Source organism: Eleutherodactylus coqui, chromosome 2 (genome assembly GCF_035609145.1).
Source record: "Eleutherodactylus coqui strain aEleCoq1 chromosome 2, aEleCoq1.hap1, whole genome shotgun sequence".
NCBI classification, from domain to species: Eukaryota; Metazoa; Chordata; class Amphibia; order Anura; family Eleutherodactylidae; genus Eleutherodactylus; species Eleutherodactylus coqui.
The window spans coordinates 217,497,790-217,518,755 of record NC_089838.1 but is presented as its reverse complement, the minus strand read 5'-3'; the positions used below and the strand labels follow the sequence as shown (position 1 = coordinate 217,518,755).

General features: G+C 42.3%; 1 protein-coding gene across 3 annotated transcripts in view; it reads right to left on the bottom strand.

Annotated features, from left to right (window-relative positions):
* BNIP2 (BCL2 interacting protein 2) overlaps positions 1 to 20,966 on the bottom strand; it is a 49,625-nt gene that overhangs the window by 14,240 nt on the left and 14,419 nt on the right. For all 3 annotated transcript variants that reach the window (XM_066592481.1, XM_066592479.1, XM_066592480.1), the window contains exons 2-6: positions 13,076 to 13,192; positions 10,028 to 10,089; positions 6,689 to 6,874; positions 3,558 to 3,734; positions 1,015 to 1,117 (exon numbers count right to left, since the gene is read on the bottom strand). In XM_066592481.1, coding sequence (XP_066448578.1) covers positions 1,015 to 1,117; positions 3,558 to 3,734; positions 6,689 to 6,874; positions 10,028 to 10,089; positions 13,076 to 13,192 — 645 coding nt within the window. The remainder of the gene's footprint in view (positions 1 to 1,014; positions 1,118 to 3,557; positions 3,735 to 6,688; positions 6,875 to 10,027; positions 10,090 to 13,075; positions 13,193 to 20,966) is intronic.

Sequence of the window (20,966 nt, the reverse complement as noted above, 5' to 3'; positions counted from 1 at the left end):
AATTATAATTAATGATGCCAACAAAGCCAGCAGCGTTCTACTAAAATGGCCAGAAGATTTATGTTCCCTTCCCATAAGGGCTGCTAACACACACAGCAGATTTCTTTTTGTCCAGTCCATCTGAAGATCTTGCATGAGGCCGGGCTCTTCCTGCAGGGACCACCCCATTCACATGGATGGAACGATCAGATCCAGAAAGATCTGCAACAAACCTGTCAGGTGTGACTACATCCTCAGGCGTGTCAGAAGTAGTTACAACTGCAGCTGGACCTTCTAGTTCTTATTCCTAGAATGTTATTTTATACATAAAACCTGTGTGTCGTATACAAATCCACCGTTCTGGTCCAATTTGAGTGTAGTTTCGCATGAGCGTTCTTCAGCACCAGACGGCGAATACTGGCAGAATTGAAAAACGAAAACTCACCGACTTCCCTTGTAATTTTTGTTGCCAATAGCAACCAATCACAGTGCAGCTTACATTTCTTACACAGCTGAGGTACAATGAAAGCTGCACTGTGATTGGTTGCCATGTCTTACACAGCCGAGGTAAAATAAAAGCTGGGCTATTATTGGTTGCCATTTCTCACGCTGCCGAAGCAAAAAACGAAAGCTGTGCTGCGATGGGTCACTATTTCTTATACTGCTGAGATACGATGAAAGCTGCACTGTGATTGGTTGCTATGGGCAACACAGATTTTCTTTTGGACAGCTTCCATAACAGTGCGGTGCTCGGTTCCTATTTGTGGCCCCCTTTGTACATTCCAGGACCGCTATTCATAAAATAGCAGTGCAACGCAGGGTATATCACCTATTATATATACACAGCGCAGGGTATATCACCTATTATATATACAACGCAGGGTATATCACCTATTATATATGCAACGTAGGGGTATATCACCTAGTCTTGCAATCTAAAAAAACTGCAATGCGAACACAGCCACAGAGTGAACAGATCATGAAATAATCCTACATACAGGACTGCAATCCGGATCTCAGCAGCACATCACTTACTTGAAAAGATTGTCCATTAGATAGCGATAGTTTGGTTGACCGCTGTCTGGCATAAAACACACAGCAAATACAATAATAGCATTCAGGCCATCTCCATAGTAACCTGAAACAGAACAGAAGTGGGATAGTTTCAATAAGGCAGCGTCACACGGGCGTAAGCGCATTTACGCTGTGTATTTGCATGATGGGAGTAGTGCATGTGTGCGCAAAAAAATATAAAAATAAAAAGCACACCCATTGAAATAGGCAAGTTACTAAATTAATTATGTGCTATTTTCATGCACAAATGTGCAGAAAAATAGAGCATGCTGCATATTTTTTTGTTTTTTTTGGGGGGGGGGGGGGGACACGAAATGTGTGCACAAAATATGCTCATGTGAACGAAAATATTGAAGTCAATGGGTTTTATTCACTGCGTATTACATGTGCAAAACACGGTGGGAATACATTTGTATGACATAAGCCTAGGCATGCATGTTCAGTAGGTAAAGAGTACAGAAAAGAAATCTAGAAATCAGACACCGTAGTAGTAGTAGTAGTAGTTAAATGGGTTTTCCAGGCAATTGTTATTGATGGGCTGCGGACTGCTGCTCGGGACCCCAGTCCCATCAGTTGTTCCGGCACCTGCTGTAACTGGCAACACACAGGGTGTGTAGTCATCCTGAAGGTAGGTCATCAACAAAAAATAACCCGGAAAACCCCTTTAAGAATTACCTGGGAACAGAGTGGCTGTAGTCAGTGTCTGACAGGTCCACATTGAGGGAAGGGAGTAACTAATTTTTGAGTGTATCCTAGATCAGCTCATTGTGTTAAAGGGCATGTATCAGATTTTTACATGCATACACCAACCAATTAAGCCAAGATACTATAACATTTTTGATTACCGAAAATATATTAAAATATCTATGTAGGACTACAGGGGTGGCCATTTTGCCATAGCTGCTGTTGAAGGGATATTTTAAGCTTCTAACACTAATGACCGACCCTTAGGATAGTTCATCAGTATTTGATCATCGGGGATTGGCCACTGGGGGATCCTCGCTAATCCTTCCGCCCACTGTCAGAGAAGCAGGGCTGGATGTCATTGATCTGTGATCAAAGTAGTAACTTCACTCTCAGTTTCTGGCTCCTCATTGCAGTGAGAGCTGGAAGTGTTGTAGGAGGTATTGTTCGCATTGATTTCAAAGCCATCTACTACACTTTCGCTCTGACAACCGATGAGGATATCCAGCCCTGCTGCACAGACATTGGGCCAGAGAATCAGCCTAATTATTAGGTTTGGTGCTCAGTGTAAAAACTGCAAGAAGTCAGGATTAGTTTTTAGTATACATATTGACAAAAAAACAAAAACAAAACACACACACAAAAACACTATTCTTAAATATGTTGTTTTGCATAGAACATTACACACTGCTTAAGTCACTTGTTAATTACACATACCCTTAGTCTAAGCATTACTTACTTGACATCTAATGGAATGTAAGACCTGCTGCCTCCTTACAGGTCAAAAAAAGTTTTTTTTGCTCCTCTATAAAGCAATCTGGCTTTCTGCATGCTATCAGGTCAAATGGCGAGTGAACATTTCCTGTAGTACATACATTGTATCTGGCTGCTTTTTCTGCTAGTTATCTCTTTACATGTCAGTAGGAAATATAAATAACCCCAAACTACTTGTAGACTTCAAATTCACGGAGCAGCAGTTGGAACACGTACAGTACTGTTAAACTTTGCCTCCCACAGAAGTTCTACTATTTCTACTTTCTCGTACCTGAGCCGGCTTCACTGAAGTTCGAGGGAGATCCAAAAGGCATAGCTCAAAGATAAGAAAAGGTCAAGCCTAGTAGTATGTGGAAAACAAAAGCTGGTGTTTTGGCGCAATTCTCCCAAAAAAATGTTGCGAGTTGATAAGAGAAAATGGATATTTCACGCTTTGGCGTGAACCCCCAAGTCAAAAGGGGTAAAACACCCAGAATAGAAGCATGGCCCCTTTCTACTAGTTATCAGGCTCTATGTTATGTCAGATTGTATAATGCTTTTGTGCAGGTCATAGGGGCGGTTATTGTGATATGCCTTTTCATCACTTTATACAACAGATATCTTCAAATACATATTGTTCCCATTGTCCTTATTGCAGTGACAACATTTACTATTGAATTTGAAACATGATGAATCATACAGAAAGCCAAGTACACACAGCAAGGCCACAGTCCAGATCACCACCATTTAAAATGAAGAGGTAAGAGAATGAAGGCTCTGGTGCAACTCATTGGTAGACGTAGACCCAAAGTGGAGTTGATGCTGTTGGACTCTCTTAAAAATATACTTTAGTAAGAACCAGCAGGTTCAGTCTATGCCTACTAACTGGTTGTGCCAGTTGTCTTACATCTCTCAATCTTAAATTGTGATGCTAGCAGGACCAATGGCCAACCAGCGTACTAGGCGGCAGCAGCTATCCTCTCTGTTGATTATTCAGACACAATACACCCATCCATCACCCAACCTTTAGGAGATGCCAAGTCCAATTTTTCTCTCCTTTAGATTACCTCCGTGGCTGATCACTTTCTTGTAGGGTTCTATGGCCGACATGTCCACCCTATGATCTTGCTCTCCAATCCTGAACATACGCCAGCGTCTGCTATCCTCCTTCTCCTCAGCAGCAGTATACTCTGGGATGGACCCTTTTGGAAGTACTTCAGTGGATTTTGGTTTTGGAAGGTCATCTGTCAAAACATAGAACTAACTGAAGATTCACATTTACGAGATTATAACATTTTAAGATCTTTAAAAGGGTTTTCCAGGCCTTTTGAAAATTTTTTGCTTTATTGATGACCCATCATCAAAGGAGGTCATCAATATTAAATTGGCAGGGTTCCAACAACGGGCAGCCCCAACAAACAGCAGTTTCCTGAAGCAGTTGCATGCTGGAAACTAGTACAGTTTGGGGAATGTACTGCAAGCTCAGGCATACTGAAGTGAAGAGAGTCTGCAATACAGATTTAATATTGATGACCTATCCTGAAAATGGATCATCAATTAAAAAAAAAGCCTGGAAAACTCTTTTAACCACTTTCCTTCAGCTGGATCTCTGGGAACAATGCTTTCTGCAAGCATTATTCTTTTCGATTAACTAAGAACATGGATGGATGGATAGATAGATGTGACCAGTATTGATCTGGGCAATTACCGACAATTTGTAATACACTTCCAACCATAAATAAACCACACCACTAGTAAGAGTCGATGCATTGATTTTGGAAGACAACACTGCACCTTAGATAATGACCACTATTTATGTGATCAGCTGCTTTCACAGTAGATTGGAAGCCCCCATTGGCATTTTAATGTCCGTGCAGAGAATACATTAAGTACAATCAGGGAGTAAAAGGTGGTGATATGATCAAATTACCATTTAGAATGAAGTAACAAAATTTATTTTTTTTAATGCGCCAAATTTTAGTATTGGATATCTATGCAATGTTTGAACAAAATCGGGCACTGAAAGACATCAGTGATATTTTAGTACCCTTTTCCTCCCCGAATATCACATTCATTGTGTTGTCTCCCAAATTCAAGTAGAAGAATTCCCCACTCGGTATTGCCTGATGTAACGCATGTGTTCATATTGTTTCCAGAGTCCTTTCAGAGAGAGTGATTACTTGCACAGACAGGGGCTATCAACTGCTTATCCATTGAATGGCTAAAGCTGCACAAGACATACTAATGGTGCCGTGTAGCAGGCAAGCATACAATCAGATATGAATTAACACGTGGACATGCGCCAGATCACAGCTAAATATATACACTGACAAAGCATCTCATTAAGAGGTTACACAATATTTTGCTTGATTATGTGGCTAATTTTAGATTTTCATGATTTTGGTAAAACCAAGAAGCCTGCGGCCTTACCACAAAACAAGGAGGAAGTGACCTACTGTTAGTTGCCCGTTTCCTAGGCTTAGCTGTTAAAGGAAACTATCCTCCACGACAACGGAAACAGCAGCATAGAAAATGAAAAAAAAAATAAAAAAGAAACAGACAGGAACCCTTTACAGTGTCTTTAAAAGGAGGGCACACTTTAGGCTGGTTAATGGTTCTTTGGTGCCTATGTCTGGCGTGCCAGAGAGGACCCATGAAACCATTTAACAGCTCAGGAAAACATCAGTACTGAAGAAAAAATACCACACAAGAACAGACATAATTGATCCAACTCCATACACCCCTTTTGTATTTATTTCTATTAACGAAAAGGGAAACAAAGCTTTGGCTTGACCAGGAGGGCGCATGTCTGGAAATAATGATTGTGTAATATTAGACAAACGTGTTTAAAGATGCAACAAATGCATCATCCGGTATAAGCCACTGTAATCAATTTGGCTCATCTTTAGACTGCCCAGTCTAGTTTTACACTGGCTATTACGGGATTAATAAATCTACCCCATTATGTTTTAACTGGCCAAAAATTATTATTTGGGCATCACAGAAACAGAGGCTTGTTATCTGTATATGCATCCCCCTTCCTCTGATGTACCTCTGCCTATACCTGCAGGGGTAAAAAGACACCTAAATGTCACTTCTGCCTTTCAATGTGGTGGTGTCTCTAGCCTAGAACCAGCAATTGTACAAGTACCCCTCCGAGCGTGGCTACATTGTGAGGACCAGTCGTAGACCACCGGTAGTTCACAGTTAGCAGATTGTTATTGTTTATAGAACAGAAAAATCCATCAAGAGGTATAGATTTTCCTGCTGTTATAAAACGGCGCTATCCGCTGGCTAAAGCCAGTACTGCATGAGGTGAGACGTTGGATAGGCTCCGACAGCAGAGAGGTTGGCAATATACAGTACGAGAACCCAGACTGACATCTTCCAACATCGGAGCTGTACAGCCTTAAATCATAATGTCTTCAGAGGTCAGACAGTGGATTGGAAAGGGTTAAGTAAAATTAAAGCATAACAATTTCTATGCATTAGAATGAAAAATCCATATAAAAGAATACTATAGCTGCCCAAAGCAGCACTGCCATAAACAGTACCCGCTATATTGGGATCCATTTTTTGATCTTTGTACCCTGTACCTTTTTATTGGTGTCCACTGGCATCTCATTTTTTAAAATCACACTCAACTATTCCCAATTAGCTCACTGGGAAGGGTTTCTTGCTAGGGCTAGATTGGGATGAGGTCACCCTCATCTTGCATCACACCACGAAGAGCGCAACTACTGCAAAAGTATAGGAAAAGGCAAAAAAAATGCTTTGGAAATTAAAAAAAAAAAAAAAGGGAAGGGAAAAAAAAAAAAAAAAGGGCCCAAACTATTTTTTCTTGTTCAATGCACATACAGAAAAAGACAAAAAAATCACGACATTTGGCTTTACAAGAGTTTAACTAGGAATTATACGTCATAACTCTTGTATTTGAGGGAAAAAAATCTTTCTCTATAAGTAAGCTGCCTTCAGGGGATTATCACTAATCCAACTCTGTGTATTCAAGGTCTCCCTAAGCCATACAGCTCATGAGTTAAGCACCTCTGGCATCTAAAAGTCATTATACACTGCATGTCACAATCAGTAATGCCGTATCTCAGATATGGGGGATATTGTCAGCAGAGTCATTACTAACTCTAAAATAATTGCAGATGAAGGATATTAAATACACAACATGAAACCATGAAGCCATTACCTTCCCATTCAAATTCATTGCTGTTTTCAGAGGGTGTATCTAGATCATCTAAATCCAAATCTCCACTTTCATCCAAGTCTTCAGATAAGATAGAGCAGTCACTGCGATCTAGTGTTAGGCTTAGATTGGGAGCCACCAGCTTCTTCTTTGCTTTCTTACCGCCATTTGTTTCAACGGGACTAGGTACTAATAGAGAGAAAATATAGAAGGCGATATATGTCAGGACTTTATAACAGTTCTGTAAAATGCGATGCCCTCTTGTGGTATACTGGAACGTGTCCATCGCAACACGGATGGAAGAAAAGGTGGGATGAGAACAACTCACAAGAAATAAAAGCATGAAGAACCGTGAAGTCTGTAACGTGTGACTGCTCTTAGCATGCAGCGGTCAGGACTTCTCTGTATGCTTGTGAAATGCTACTTGAGCATGAGGGCGATTGAAATTTATGGCTTTCTTACAGTATATGAAGTCATTTATTACATTAACATTACAGCTCAATCCCATTCCCTTCATTAAGGCTAAGCTGCAATACCAGACAAGTCCACGGACAGTGGTAGCACTGCTTCTGGGAAAAAGCAGCCAGGGTTTCCTAATTTTATAGACCCCTCTAAAAGTTTTTTTGGGCATTCTGACAAAAATATCAATCTAATGGTCTGTCTGCATCCCTATTAGAACCTACACCTGATGTATGCCCAGGCAAAAAGGATGGAGGAAGGGGGCGGGGTTCCAAATGTATATTTAGGTAGAGAATAAGATACAGTTGTAGCTTGTTGGCAATGTAAGAAAAAAACAAAAAACCAAAAAAAAAAAATCCTACAAGCTTTTTTTCTTTGCGTGGAATACGGAATACTGCAGTCTACTAGGATATTTCATACCACAAAACAGAAAAAAAAATAGTCAACACCATTAAAATATTGTGGCTTTATAAAAGGGATCAAGATACTGTATACTGGTTTTCCAGTGATAAACATACTGCATTTAGGCTTGGGTCACATTTGTTTAGTAGTAACTGCTTTATACTGATGTATACGATTTGTCAATGTAATCAGTCTTGTAATCTTACTCCCATTGACTTCCACAATCATTCATTTCTCAAAAAAGGATCATGATGAACCCGGTGGGAGGAGACCCTCTGCGATGATATTTTCCCATACACTGCACACAGAGAAGAGGAGATTGTGCTCTTCTACATCTCTGTAACACACCCTCAAAAGCAGCAGCATGGAGGACATTATACAGCAGTACTGAGCAGTGTAGATGTAAATCCAGCACTGAGCTGAGATAGAACACACGATAGCCACTTCTCTGGTGGAGGAAGCAGCTGCAGACAGACACTGAGAAAGGGTCTTTTTTTCTGTAAGAAAATACATTACAAAGTTTCTTACATTCAGTTGTATTGATTTATGCCTAGTCTGTTGAAATGGCAATAACCATCTAAATCTTTTGGGCGTCGCAGTAATTTACAATGTCCTCCTGATATGAAGTTGTACTGAACAAGACTAAGAAACAACATTGTGTGGATTGTATTTTTAAAGCGTGCCACTTAGTTTTTTTTTCCCTTTAAACAGCATGTTCTCCACTTCATACCGTCACTACGGCTTAACTTCCGTGAGACAAGTAGAGGACATCATCAGCATGGAGATTCTATGGGGTTCCTTTGGCTATTAAGTTTTCCCATTATGTACAGTATATCCACATATATCATTTTTATATCGTACGATAGGATCCCAAATGCGTGTGTATGAAGGTTGTCATGAATTACCTAATTCTTCATTAAAAAGGATGTGACTGAGGAGGGTGCACACAATAGGTCAAACCACAGATGGCTGTTAATATAGCAGGCACAGACAGGCAGATTGAGTAACATGCAGATAGAGCTAGGAGTAGATACTTGCGTGAGTTATGAGATGCTGAGTAAGGGATACAGTAAATTGACTGATCCAGCACTGGATATGCCCAAGCTAAAGCAGACATACAGGGTCCACAGACAAAGGGACACAAAACAAGAGACATTTAGAGATGTACTTTGTACGTAGTAGAAATTACTCCAAGACCACATGTGCATAGGAATAATCATTTGAAAGAACTTATGTATTAACTGAGATACAACACGCAAGAAGACAAAGTGTTAGAGCTCACTGACGTAACGTTCCAATCCCAACCTCTGTTCCCGGGGAGCCCGGAGTTCTTTGAGCCTTGATCAGGGGTTCCCCAGAGCACAGTAAAAAACCTGTAACTTTTACAATAGGGAAGGCAAGCGGAACTCAGCCTGCTCAATGATGCAGCAAAGCTAAATGTATCCAAGCCACATCACATCACTGGACAATTATAGAAACATAGTATGTTAGGCTGAATGAAGACAATGTCCATCTATTTCAGCCTGTTTCAACCTCCTTGTTGATCCAGAGGAAGGCAAAAAAAAACAAACCAAGAGGCAGAAGCCAATTAGCCTCATTCCTTCCCGACTCCATAATGGCAGTCAGAATAATCCCTGGATCAACCTCTGATAGTTTCTACCCGACTATAAGACCCGGATTAACAACCTGTAATATTCTGACATCTAGTCCCCTCTTAAACTCCTCTATGGATTTTGCCATCACCACGTCCTCAGGCAGAGAGTTCCACAGTCTTTACTCTTCTCTACACCAAGCTTCTTTGATGTAATGTAGGATTCCCCTTGCTTTATTATGGTTGAGAATCAGTGTAGTAGTCTATGGATCTAAAATCCTGAAGTATCAGCAATGACTTGCTACCATCAGAATCGTATGCATGTATGGGCTGACACCGGACAAAGATGTTCTAACATCTCTTTACAGTAGTAAGATCTGCAAGTCCACAGAAGAGATGGATAGAACGGTCTCATAGCAAAACTGACTGCAGCTTAGAAGAGAAAACATGAAATGCAATTGGCCGTTATAGACACCAAGGACACTTTCACTAGAGTACGATCGATAAAGCCAAAAACATCCATGCACAGCAGTTTTTTTTTGTAGGTTTCAAAAGGGCACGTAAACAAACCCCTTTTTTTACGTGTGTTTTTAGTGGCATTTTGTCACATGTTCCACTAGTTTTTGAAGTTATATTAAAAGCCTAATGCCTGAAAAAAAAACAAAGAAAAAAAAAACCCACTGCTGCCTAATTCATTTCAATGTGACTGCCGGAGACAGCAGAATACAAGCGTCTGGTTATCTTTGGCAGTCCCATAGAGCTGAATGAAATGGCAAGATACTGGGATTTCTTAATGTATATATATATATATATATATATATATATATATATATATATCATTTACAACAATACAATACAGGTATCATTATAAATGCCAACTAGTCGCTTACCTGGCCTGCCATCTGATCCAGACAAGAAATCTCCTTCAATATGATCATCTTCTGGAAGTGGTCTATTCAGAAGAACAAAGTAAAAGGTTTAAAAAGAATTAGCTAAAAGCAAACCAAGTATTGCCCTTGTGCGATTAGAGGCTTTTAACAGCCGCCTATGAAACCATATGATAAAGTAATCATCAGGTTGTGTGCAAACTAAGTGAAAGGTGGAATAGTAAGACTTGAAAAGGAAAGATACATATAAATCCTACATCAAACCTGAAAACTCAATATAAAGGTATTACTCTACCAGTTCATGGAATTAAATTAGCCCCTTCTTTCTGTCTTTATGCTCAATCTATATTTAAAGGGCATACAGGACAGACAGACATGACCGAGGAGGCTGCTCTCTACAAGTTAGGATAGAGAACCAATCCGGCGGACTGGTCTGTCTATTGTAAATGCAATGGCTGGCATTTAATGTCCCCAACCAGTCTATCAGGTGCGCCGTGCTCATTCATTGAGATTTTTTTAAAGTGCTTTCCAATCATGATAGCATTAAGAAATACAGTTAAATGTCTATGCGACCAACTAGGGTTAACCACTGAAGAACAAAAGTAAAAATTCACATTTCACCAAGGATTACATCTTCATGGACCTTCTAATATGACAGGATGATAGGAGTTGTAGTGGATGAGAGGTACACTTCTCCCAGACTGCTATCATTCTGTAAGGCCTCTTGTCCACAGACGAATCTGATTTGTGAGTCACTTGCGCATAGGGAAACATGGGCGTCCATAAGTGAAATAAAAGTATGTGGATTTGATTAGCGGAACTTTTGGTCTGGAGAGAAAAAAAAAAAGAAATTGCTGCCAGCTCCATTTTACTGCGGATCCCGCACGGATGTCTTCCATTTAAGTCAATGGAAGCCGTTTGATCCGCAGCCTGTCCGCAATTGAATTGCAGATGGACTGCAGATCCTGCGGGGAAAGCAGGTGTTTAAAAAAAAAAACCAAACACTTCACTGCGCATGTGCAGCAGCGCACCGGCCGAAGCTTCCGCACACAACCACAGTGAAGACAAGATGAGCCCTGCAGAAGACCCGCATGGGTAAGTAGAAGTTCCGCCGCGGGCAGGGTCAGGGCAGGGAGCCCAGAGTGGAATCTGATCCGCCCATGGACATGAAGCCTAAAGCAGCATAGAGTAAGCTCACCTGCTAGTTAATGGGTCAGCTCCAGTAGGTGTGCAGTCTCTGACACTGAAAGCTCTGGAAACTGCTATACTCTGAAGACTGAGTGAGTACAGGGGTTACAATTGGACTGGTGTTGCTAATGTGGTTTAGGCTGGGACGGAATAGCCCACCAGTTGGTAGTTAGAACCGTTTTATGCAACTTTTATTGTGCATTAGTACCTGAAATGGCCGGTATCTGTATAGCTGCACCTCACGTTATAGAATATTAACACCTTTGAGTTTGCAAAGTCCGTGCCCAGGCTGCTTACATTGAGGTGTGACCTGTGGTATGCATCCCGGGCAATGCCATGCTAATTACCTTGGCAATATGTTCTGGCCATGTTCACGTGGTTTTCCTCTGCATACTACAGTTTTTACACACTCCAAAACATTCTAATAAGTGAACTGCCTTTGTAGTAAATTAGCCATATCCTTTACAGCGCATGTACATAACTTGATCTTGGGTTCTGTCCTGGATAGGGTTCCCAATGCATATTAACTTTTTCCACCAGACTTCTGCCCTATTCAGCAATTCTAGCAACCCGATTGGTTGTTTGGGTTTGCTGATTCACCGCCCCTTCACTGCCACCTTTTGAGATGTGCACGAGGATAGATGGATTGCATAAACATGAGCACGCACTAGCACACCACATACACCGCAATCAAAGGGGGCAGTAAAGGGGCGGTGAATCAGCCAACCCAAACATCAATCAGGTTGCTGGAATTGCTGAATAGAGCAGAAGTCTGGTGAAAAAAGTTAAAGGGGTGGTCTCGCGGCAGCAAGTGGGGTTATACACTTCTGTATGGCCATATTAATGCACTTTGTAATATACATCGTGCATTAAATATGAGCCATACAGAAGTTATTCACTTACCTGCTCCGTTGCTAGCGTCCTCGTCGCCATGGATCCGTCTAAATTCGCTGTCGTCTGGCGTTTTTAGACGCGCTAGTGCAGTCCGGTCTTCTGCCTGGTGAATGGGGCCGCTCGTGCCGGAGAGCTGGTCCCACGTCGTCATCGCGTTGCTCAGCCCCGTCACGTGTGCCGATTCCAGCCAATCAGGAGGCTGGAATCGGCAATGGACCGCACAGAGCCCATGGTGCAGCATGGGAGAAGACCCGTGGTGCATCGTGGGTGAAGATCCCGGCGGCCATCTTGGAGAAGGAAGAAAGAAGTCGTCGCAGAGCGGGGATTCGGGTAAGTAATATATATATATTTTTTTTTTTTTGAAATCCATCCCTTGGGTTTGTCTCGCGCTGAACGGGGGGGGGGGGGGGGGGGGGGGGGCCTATTGGAAAAAAAAAAAAAAAAAAAAAAAAAGCGTTTCGGCGCGAGACAACCCCTTTAATATACGCTCACAATAGGTTCTTAGAGTGTGGGAGTAAACAGGAATACAAACAAGGGAAGATCATACAAACTCCATGCAGATGTTGTCCTTAGTGACATTTGAATCTAGGATCCCAGCACTGCAAGGCAACGGTGCTAACCACTGAGGCACTGTGCAGTACTGGGGTCCTTTTTTCAAATCCAACTAAGGACAACATCTACATGGAGTTTATATGTTTCTCCCCCTGTTTGCATGGGTTTCCGATACCCTGGTTTCCTCCCACAAGCGAAAAGCAAGCAGATAGGTGAATAGAGATTGTGAACTCCCATGGGGACAGAACTCTAAAGGGATGTAAAATATGTAGATATGAGTGTCTGAGGTCTGAGGTCTCTACTAGGCAATTATGATCTATGTATAGCACTGAGGTATATGTAGGATAAACTACGAGAAATGAATACGGTTTCCCCTAAACTGCAGTAAATTCAAACAAAAGCAACAGATCTGGATACCTTGGAAAATCTTCATCCTGCCATTCCTCTTTAAGCTCTACGCCTTCCATCCTGAGCCTTGCTTCAGTAGTAGCCACAGACTCCTGTCTGTCGAAGGATCCAGAAAAGGGGTCTTGGCTAAAATAAAAACCACAAATAAATGACTACTACAATATACTGTAGAACAGGGTACTCCAAACATCATAACGTGAAGAGAGTAAACCATCACACACGTGTACCAATGTGACTGCTTCAGAAGACACAAGCTGCATTTGAAATTAAGGGAAATATAATGTTTCGTCACCCAATTTACGTTTCAGTGTCTGTGGTAGTGGAAGTTTGGGGTATTACAGGGAAATAAGAGTTTCCTTAAAGGGGTTTTCCCATTACTTCAAATTGCAGATTTAGGTAATTGGAAAAGACCTTTTAATAACGCGGCTTTTTATTTTCCCCCGCCCCCGTTCGTTTTTCCCTTCCCCCCCTTTTAAAAAAAAAAGTCATAACTCCTTTATTTATCCATCGAAGTAGCTGTATGAGGGCTTGTTTTTTTGTGGGACAAGTTGTATTTTTCAATGGTATTATTTAAATGCACCATATCATGTACTAAAAAAACTTTTAAAGAACTTTAAGTGGAGTAAAATGAAAAAATAAATAAACCAAATTCCGCCATCTTTTTTCAACAGTGCACAGACTGCAACAAAGGGGAGATGATAACTGTATTCATTGGGTCAGTACGATTACTACAAAACCAAACATAGTTTTTTTCATGCTGTACGAATTTTATTTTTACATTTATTTTAAAATTATTTTCTGCCACCATCTTCTGTGCGCAGTAACTTTATTTTTCCGCTGACAAAGTCGTACGAGGGCTCATTTTTTGCAGGGCGTCCTGTAGTTCGCGTTAGTACCATTTTGGAATACTTACGACTTTTTGATCACTTTTTGTTGCATTTTTTTCCTTGGAGATAGAACTCTTGCGTGCTTTATTTTTTGACGACGTTAACCTTGCAGGGTAAATAATGCATTACTTTGATAGATGGGACTTTTACGGACGCAGCGATACCAAATATGTATATGTAGATTCTTTTATTGTAAATCTGTTTCTTTGTTATTATTGTTCTTTCTTGCTTTTACTTATTGTTTTGGTCCCCAGAGGGGACAACAACTTGCGATGCTTTGATCACTCCTGCAGTATGATGTACTGCCATAGCATTGCATCATACTGCTATTGGGCAGGCAGCCTATCAAGCCACCCTACGGGAATGGCTTGATAGGCATTCTTTTAAGACAGCCCTAGGACCTTTCAGATGACCCCCCCGGCTGCCATGACACCTGCACGACCTCCTGCGTTCTCATCGCAGAGGGTCATATGGGACCCCTGAACGATTTAAATGCCACCATCAGAATTGACGGCAGCATTTCATGGGTTAATGGCTGCAATCAGCTGCGCAGCTTACTGGAGCTGTTGCCGCCGGGTGTTGGCTGTAATAAACAGCCGGCACCCGCGCTGTATGAAGAAATATCGTCCTGCAATCTTTCATACATACCCAGACACTGCAGGATGTAAATGTACGTCCTATAGTGGGAAGGGGGTTAATTGAAGGCGTTTGAGGATAATGGGAACTGTCAAGAATTCTCCAGCTCCTTGCAAAAGGGATCATTGCTATATATATTTAAAAAAAAAGGGGGGGGTCCTCTAAAAACAAAAGCTAAAACAAAAGATGATAATTTGAAAAACATCCAGCACAACCAACCCTCTCTCCTCAAGACTGAATGGCCAAAAAACTGCTACTGCCCAATGAAAATGAAAGCAGCAATACAAGTAAAGGTCAGTGCCAGGGTGTTTCCTGGGGCTATGAAGTGGACATAGGGAGAAAATCTTTTTGGATGGTCTCCCCATGTCCACTCCAGAGCCCCAGGAAACACCCTGGCACTGACACCAACTTGCATTGCTGCTTTTATTTTCATTGGGCAGCAGAAGTTTTGGGATGAAGAATCTGATGAAGCAAAGACGATTCCCAGAAGTTAAGGGCTCCACATAGTGATGAAAATCTAACACAATTCTAAGCCAAGATCCATTCCGCCGGCACTTCACCGAGAAGCCTGGGGCGGATTTCAGGAATAGAAATTGGTTCTGGAAATCAGTGGTGACTCCAGATCACAGACCAACACCAACTAGGGCTGGGCAATATGCCAAAAATAAAATCTCTTTTTCCAGCATATAGGTTATTCCGTTTTTTTTTGTTAAAAGCAGCTGATGCCAAAAGGAGTCCAATATATTTATATATTCAATGCAGGATTCCTAGTCATGACACCTAGCTAGGATTAACAATAGCAAAGAGAACACCGTCATAGCTGGCGGCAGGAGGCACGCGCAATATATTAGACTCCTCCCGGCTCACATCACTGTATGCAGCCACATTAAGTAAGAGGAGGGTACCATTATCTAGGGTACATGGCACATATCCCTTTAGGAACTGCTGTGCATAAGGATAGGGTTTAATGAAGTAATACACATATAGTGCCTTATTTATGAAAACACAGTAAAAGAGAAACAGTCGTTGTTGCCCATAGCAACCACAGGTCCGCTTTCAATTCTCAGACTGCTGTAATTGGTTGCTATAGGCAACAAAGACAGTTTCTCGTCTAGACAGTTTTGATAAATCTGTGCCATTGTGTGGAGAAATATATATATAGGGGGGGGAGGGGTAATTAACAGCTTCCAGTTTTGCATGGTTTTACTTAAAACCAATTATTACTATAACTTCATAGTTGGGAGAATTGAGGCACGGAGAGGCTGTAACAACTGCCAAGCACACTACCGGCATCAAAGATCTGCGCAGTGTTGGGGAAACCGCAACTTCTTCTCCCTATGTAGCATCCTTCCTTGCAAATACAATGGATTCAATGATTCTGCCCAAAACCAGAAATGTAATGTGCCCAAATGGTGACTTAAACAGATGTGAAACTGGGCCATAAAACACACACCAACATGTATCTGGGCATGTCACAAGCAGTCTGTAGTTCCCCTTTAAGAACACGCACACAGAAGAGTCTCGTCTCTGCTTGAATGACAATTCTAATTCATTGAACTTGATAAAGAAATAAGTGAGAATCACCAACATGCAGCCGGTGATTAGAAGCAGCGCGTCTTGATGCCAACACAGAAGTGTAGCATGTGTTGGCATCATTTCCTTGTGATGTTCAGTGAAGAGTGACTGCAGCTACACAGATGTACATGGCTGGCTGCACAATACCACAAGTACACCATCCTACCAATTGGACATCCGAGCAAGAATCAAATGTATTTATTTACATATGTTAATACTTATTGGGGCCTCCATTGGCCCTAATGACATCGGATACTTTCTACTAAAATCTGATGCACTTCAGCTGTCATTTCCCTCCATTCATCCTGCAAACATCGGCCAAGTTTTCTCAAAGAAGATGAATGCTGTTCATATTTCCTGACCCGATGTTCCAGTTCATCCCAAAGATGTTCAGTAGAGTTCAGGTTAGGACTCTGTTCAGCCAGTCCAATCGGGGGACATCCATATCCTCAAACCAACATAAAACAGCGTTGGCTTTGTGACAAGCCATGGTCGCTTATTGGAGGTATTGCTACATTGTCAGCATAACAATAATGTTGATAAAGTCAAGGTACACCTCTGTGTTTACGGTTCTTGCCACCACAACAAACAGACCGTGTCCATGCCACGTAAGACATCCCCAGACCATAACGGACCTCCGCCGTTCTAAATGGCTGGCACAACACACTCGGCCAAAAGGCTTCCCCAGGATTCCCCACAACCAGGTATATATATCTGACATGAAGATGGGGTAGTGGGATTCATCACTTCACAGATCGTCCTTCCATTGCTCAACTGTCCAATGACACCACTCCTTGCTCCATTGTAGACGGGCCGATGCATTGTGCTTTGTGATAGACGGCTTCTGCACAGCGGTATAATCCGTATATCCATTAGCGTGAAGTTCCCATCACAAACTATGGCTGACACCTCCAAGGACCTGCATCTTATATGTAGCATGGCTTAGGATACGTGACATGCTAATAAAACACGATCCATTCTACTGATAGGGGTGTGCAAATGCTTTTGCTAGGATAGTGCATGGGGTCCTCTAATAGGATGCATGTCCAACATTCATTTAGCGGTCTGTGTGCTGGCCACCGGGAAGCTGATCCCTTACTTACAGGACACGTCAGCACTATAGTCGTCTCTATTAGTAAGCAGGCATGGGCGACTACCGGACAAATACAGTATTCATAAGCAGCGTGTGCTCTCAATACACAGATTACTACTGGGTAATACAGGAGGAGGGGTTTATTACAATAATGTGGGCATGAATAATAGATACTGCATAAAATATTTATATATAAAGCTACTGGACGTCCAAAACATAATGAAGTGAAATATCCACCAAGAGCTTGGGGGGCGGAAGGCCAAAACAGGCCTCAAGTCAATCACTCCGAGTGACCAAGACTGCCCATCAATCTGCTGGATGGGGGCAGCTTCCGACACAAAGTGACAAAAAATGACAGCATCTCCATTACAGTATTTTTATGAAATATTAAATGCATAAAACTGATTTCCCAAGGCCATGTTGGCTGTAGTTCTAGCGCAGGTGTTGGAAAAGCTTGGGCACATATAGGTGCCTTAAACATAGATGTAGGGGAAGACAGTATCCTCCTGGCCTCAGTCACACTGCTAATAAGCAGGATATGTTGTAGCTGTAGTTTGTTATGCAGGAATTCTGGAAGAAAAAAAAAAAAAGTAGCACACCCTGCGCATGGAATTCCTTTGTTACATGGAGCCTATGACATACTTAGGAGCCTTTCAGTTGGAAGTATACTGTGGGAAACTCTCCAACCAACTGCTCACAACCTGTTTCCCTGAAACTAAGACATACCCTGAAAATAAGCCCTAGCCAACTTCTCAGGGAGGCTTGAAAGAAAAGCTGTACCTCAAAAATAAGCCTTAGTTACACTACATAAAAGCAGCATTACCTAGCAGGCTGGTCCAGGTCCCTGCCGCTGCTCTCTAGAGGTTCAACGTGGTTCCCGCAGTCCCCATCCGCTTGTACAACATCACTTCCTGGTTGAGAGATTTATAAATCCCACCTCTAAAAAGCAACGGCTGACACCGGTTCTTCGACCACTGCTCAGCCAATCAGTGCAGCCCTGGATAAACCAATCACAGCCATCGCATTGACTAGCTAAGCAGTGATCGAAGAACTAATCATGAGCGTCCCTGGACTGCGGGAAGCGCGTTGGAGTTGTGGAGAGCAGCAGGAGGGACCTAGACAGAGTCTTCTAGGCAAGTATAATAAGACATCCCCAATAAGACCTAGTGTCTTTTTGGGGCAAAAATTAATAGAAGACAGTCTTATTTTCGGGAAACTCTGTACAATGGGGGATAGAGTCTAGGCTTTCTAAATAAACCTTAGTCCGACATCAAAAACTACTAGATGTTTCTGGGTCATTTATTGAACTCTGTTTGCATGGACTTGTGTAAATGAAAGAAGTCTAGTGGTCAATGATCTCTTACGGCAGTTCACAAATGCTCTGCTCCACAGGTCATAGTTCTTCCCAGCCGCCCTCCTCAGGTAATGAGGTACCCATTATAGGACACGGTGACAAGGACAATTACAAGTATATCCCATGGGAGTCTTCCCTTGACCAGAAATAAACACTGGGTCTCTAAGGCCTCATGTCCACTGGGTAAATGGAATTGCGGATTTTGCCCATAGAGAATCATTGGCCATCCGCGGTTCCATTAAGTTGATTTTTGCACCCGCGGATGGCATTTTAAAAGAATTGCGTTTTCCATGCGCGGGGAAAAAAAATGCGTCATGCTCCATTCTGCCGCGGATTCCGCGCGGGATCGGCCACATTGCTATCACATTAATAACAATGTGTGCGGATATCTGATGGAAATCCGCGGCAGATTCTGCGCGGATTGTATTTTTCTAGTGGACATGAGGCCTTAGGCCACTCGCACACATAGCGCCGGTAAAATGCCGCAGTTTTTATCAGCGGTTTCAAACAGTGCTTTTTAACACATCCCCGTCATTGTGATGGGTGATGAGGTGAGCTAAAATGCGCCGAAATAGAGCAGACAGCGCTCGAAAATCACGGCATAAGAAAAACGCCACATTCCAGCTCAGGTCTGCAATGCCACATTGAACTCAATGGAAGCAATTACGGTAATTGCAGTAAAAAGTACGTGTGTGTGTGTGAGACTTTAGTGTAATGATCACAATTTTATAAAATTCTATAAAAGGAGATTTAAATCCTGCGTCCGAAAGAAGTACGCATATTTTTCCAGCACTTTCGGGTCATGGAAAAAAAAAAAAAAAAAAAGTGTGCTCTTTTTACCTGCACCAAAAGTCCCTATAGAAGCCAAATGGGGATGCACAAACACACGCAGAATATGCTTAGAAAAGTGTGAAACACTGCGTAATTGCGCACGAAAAAGAACATATCTGGAACTTGGACTAATTAGCGATTTTAATCTGTGCGTATTTTATTACTGCGCAAATGTGAGGAAAAAGTACAGTAAACTACGCCGATTCGTGCCACAAGAATAAAAACACTGCTCGTTTCGCAAAAACGCTGCACTCATAGATATGCATACATTAGGATGCTACTATTTTCTGCAAGGATCGTGTCGTCCGTGACACGAACAGTTTGGAGACTGATTCGCAAGCAGGAAAATTAATTATTACAGCCAAGAAACCCATTCAACAAACTCTCTTCCACAAACATTGAGATGATATTTGCCATCCACTGTAGTACTAGCTGACCGATGCATTACACCGCACCAAGTGTCAGCATATCATAGGCTCCCAATACTAACACACTCATACATCCCATAGCTTTAGAAGTTGTCGGATACTGTATCTCCTGCTAATTTTGGTCATGTACCCACCATGACTAGAGCAACCCTACTAAGTACAACAGCGCTAACAAATACATGAACTAAAGCCCTCATCTATCCTCAGCCACTTAGTTCTAGCTTTCCACCATCAGAGCCGCTAACAAATGGCAGCGGTCACTTCACGTAGATTCTATACAAGATCCTGCCAAGTCGTTAACTCAAGTCTAGGAACACACGGGCCGAAGAGGAGATCCTGGACTGCCGAAGGAAGAAGACACGTCCCTGGGAACAAGACAAAACAATGAGCTTCAAACAATCATCAGCTGTGCAGCAGTAGGACAGGAAACCCCAGGAGGAAAGCAGAGAGGAAGCAGGAAACCGGCAGGGCTGCCACTACACCGAGGACAGCCCGTCATCTCTACACATCGGGGGAGGAGCGCATCACTAACTGTTTACTCCTAGGACACAGATCTATAGGTACACTCACCCCCCCGCCCCCCCCCCCCCGCCCCCCGCCTGTGCAGGCTATCATATACTGTATAGGAATACGGCAAATATGGATCGTTGCTGAATAAGGTCTGTATATTGGTTGGTGGCCAAGTCATGGAATATTCATACTACTGTGCCCAATTATCCGTGCAGACAATGCAGACTCATTAAATATAAATGCAGAAAACCAAGTGCCACAATTATGTGACGTACCGCGCTACACATTATACGGGTGAGATATATATAAGGATAGACAGCAAAAACAACATGGTAGTCTTAGCCAGAAATACTCTAGCCTATGGCTGAGAAAATTGTGCAAGATTTGGGAGCCGCAAGACACACAAATCTCACACGCATGTGAACCCCATTCTTTTAAATGGGGTCCTGTACAAGAGTGCTTTTTCCCCCTACATTGCGGTGCCTATGACCTCTCGGAATGCCTCTCCCATTGTTTTCAATGGGGCCGGCTAACACATCGCACAGTGTGTGTGATGTGCATGCTAGTGCGATGTGAGCTTGCCAGC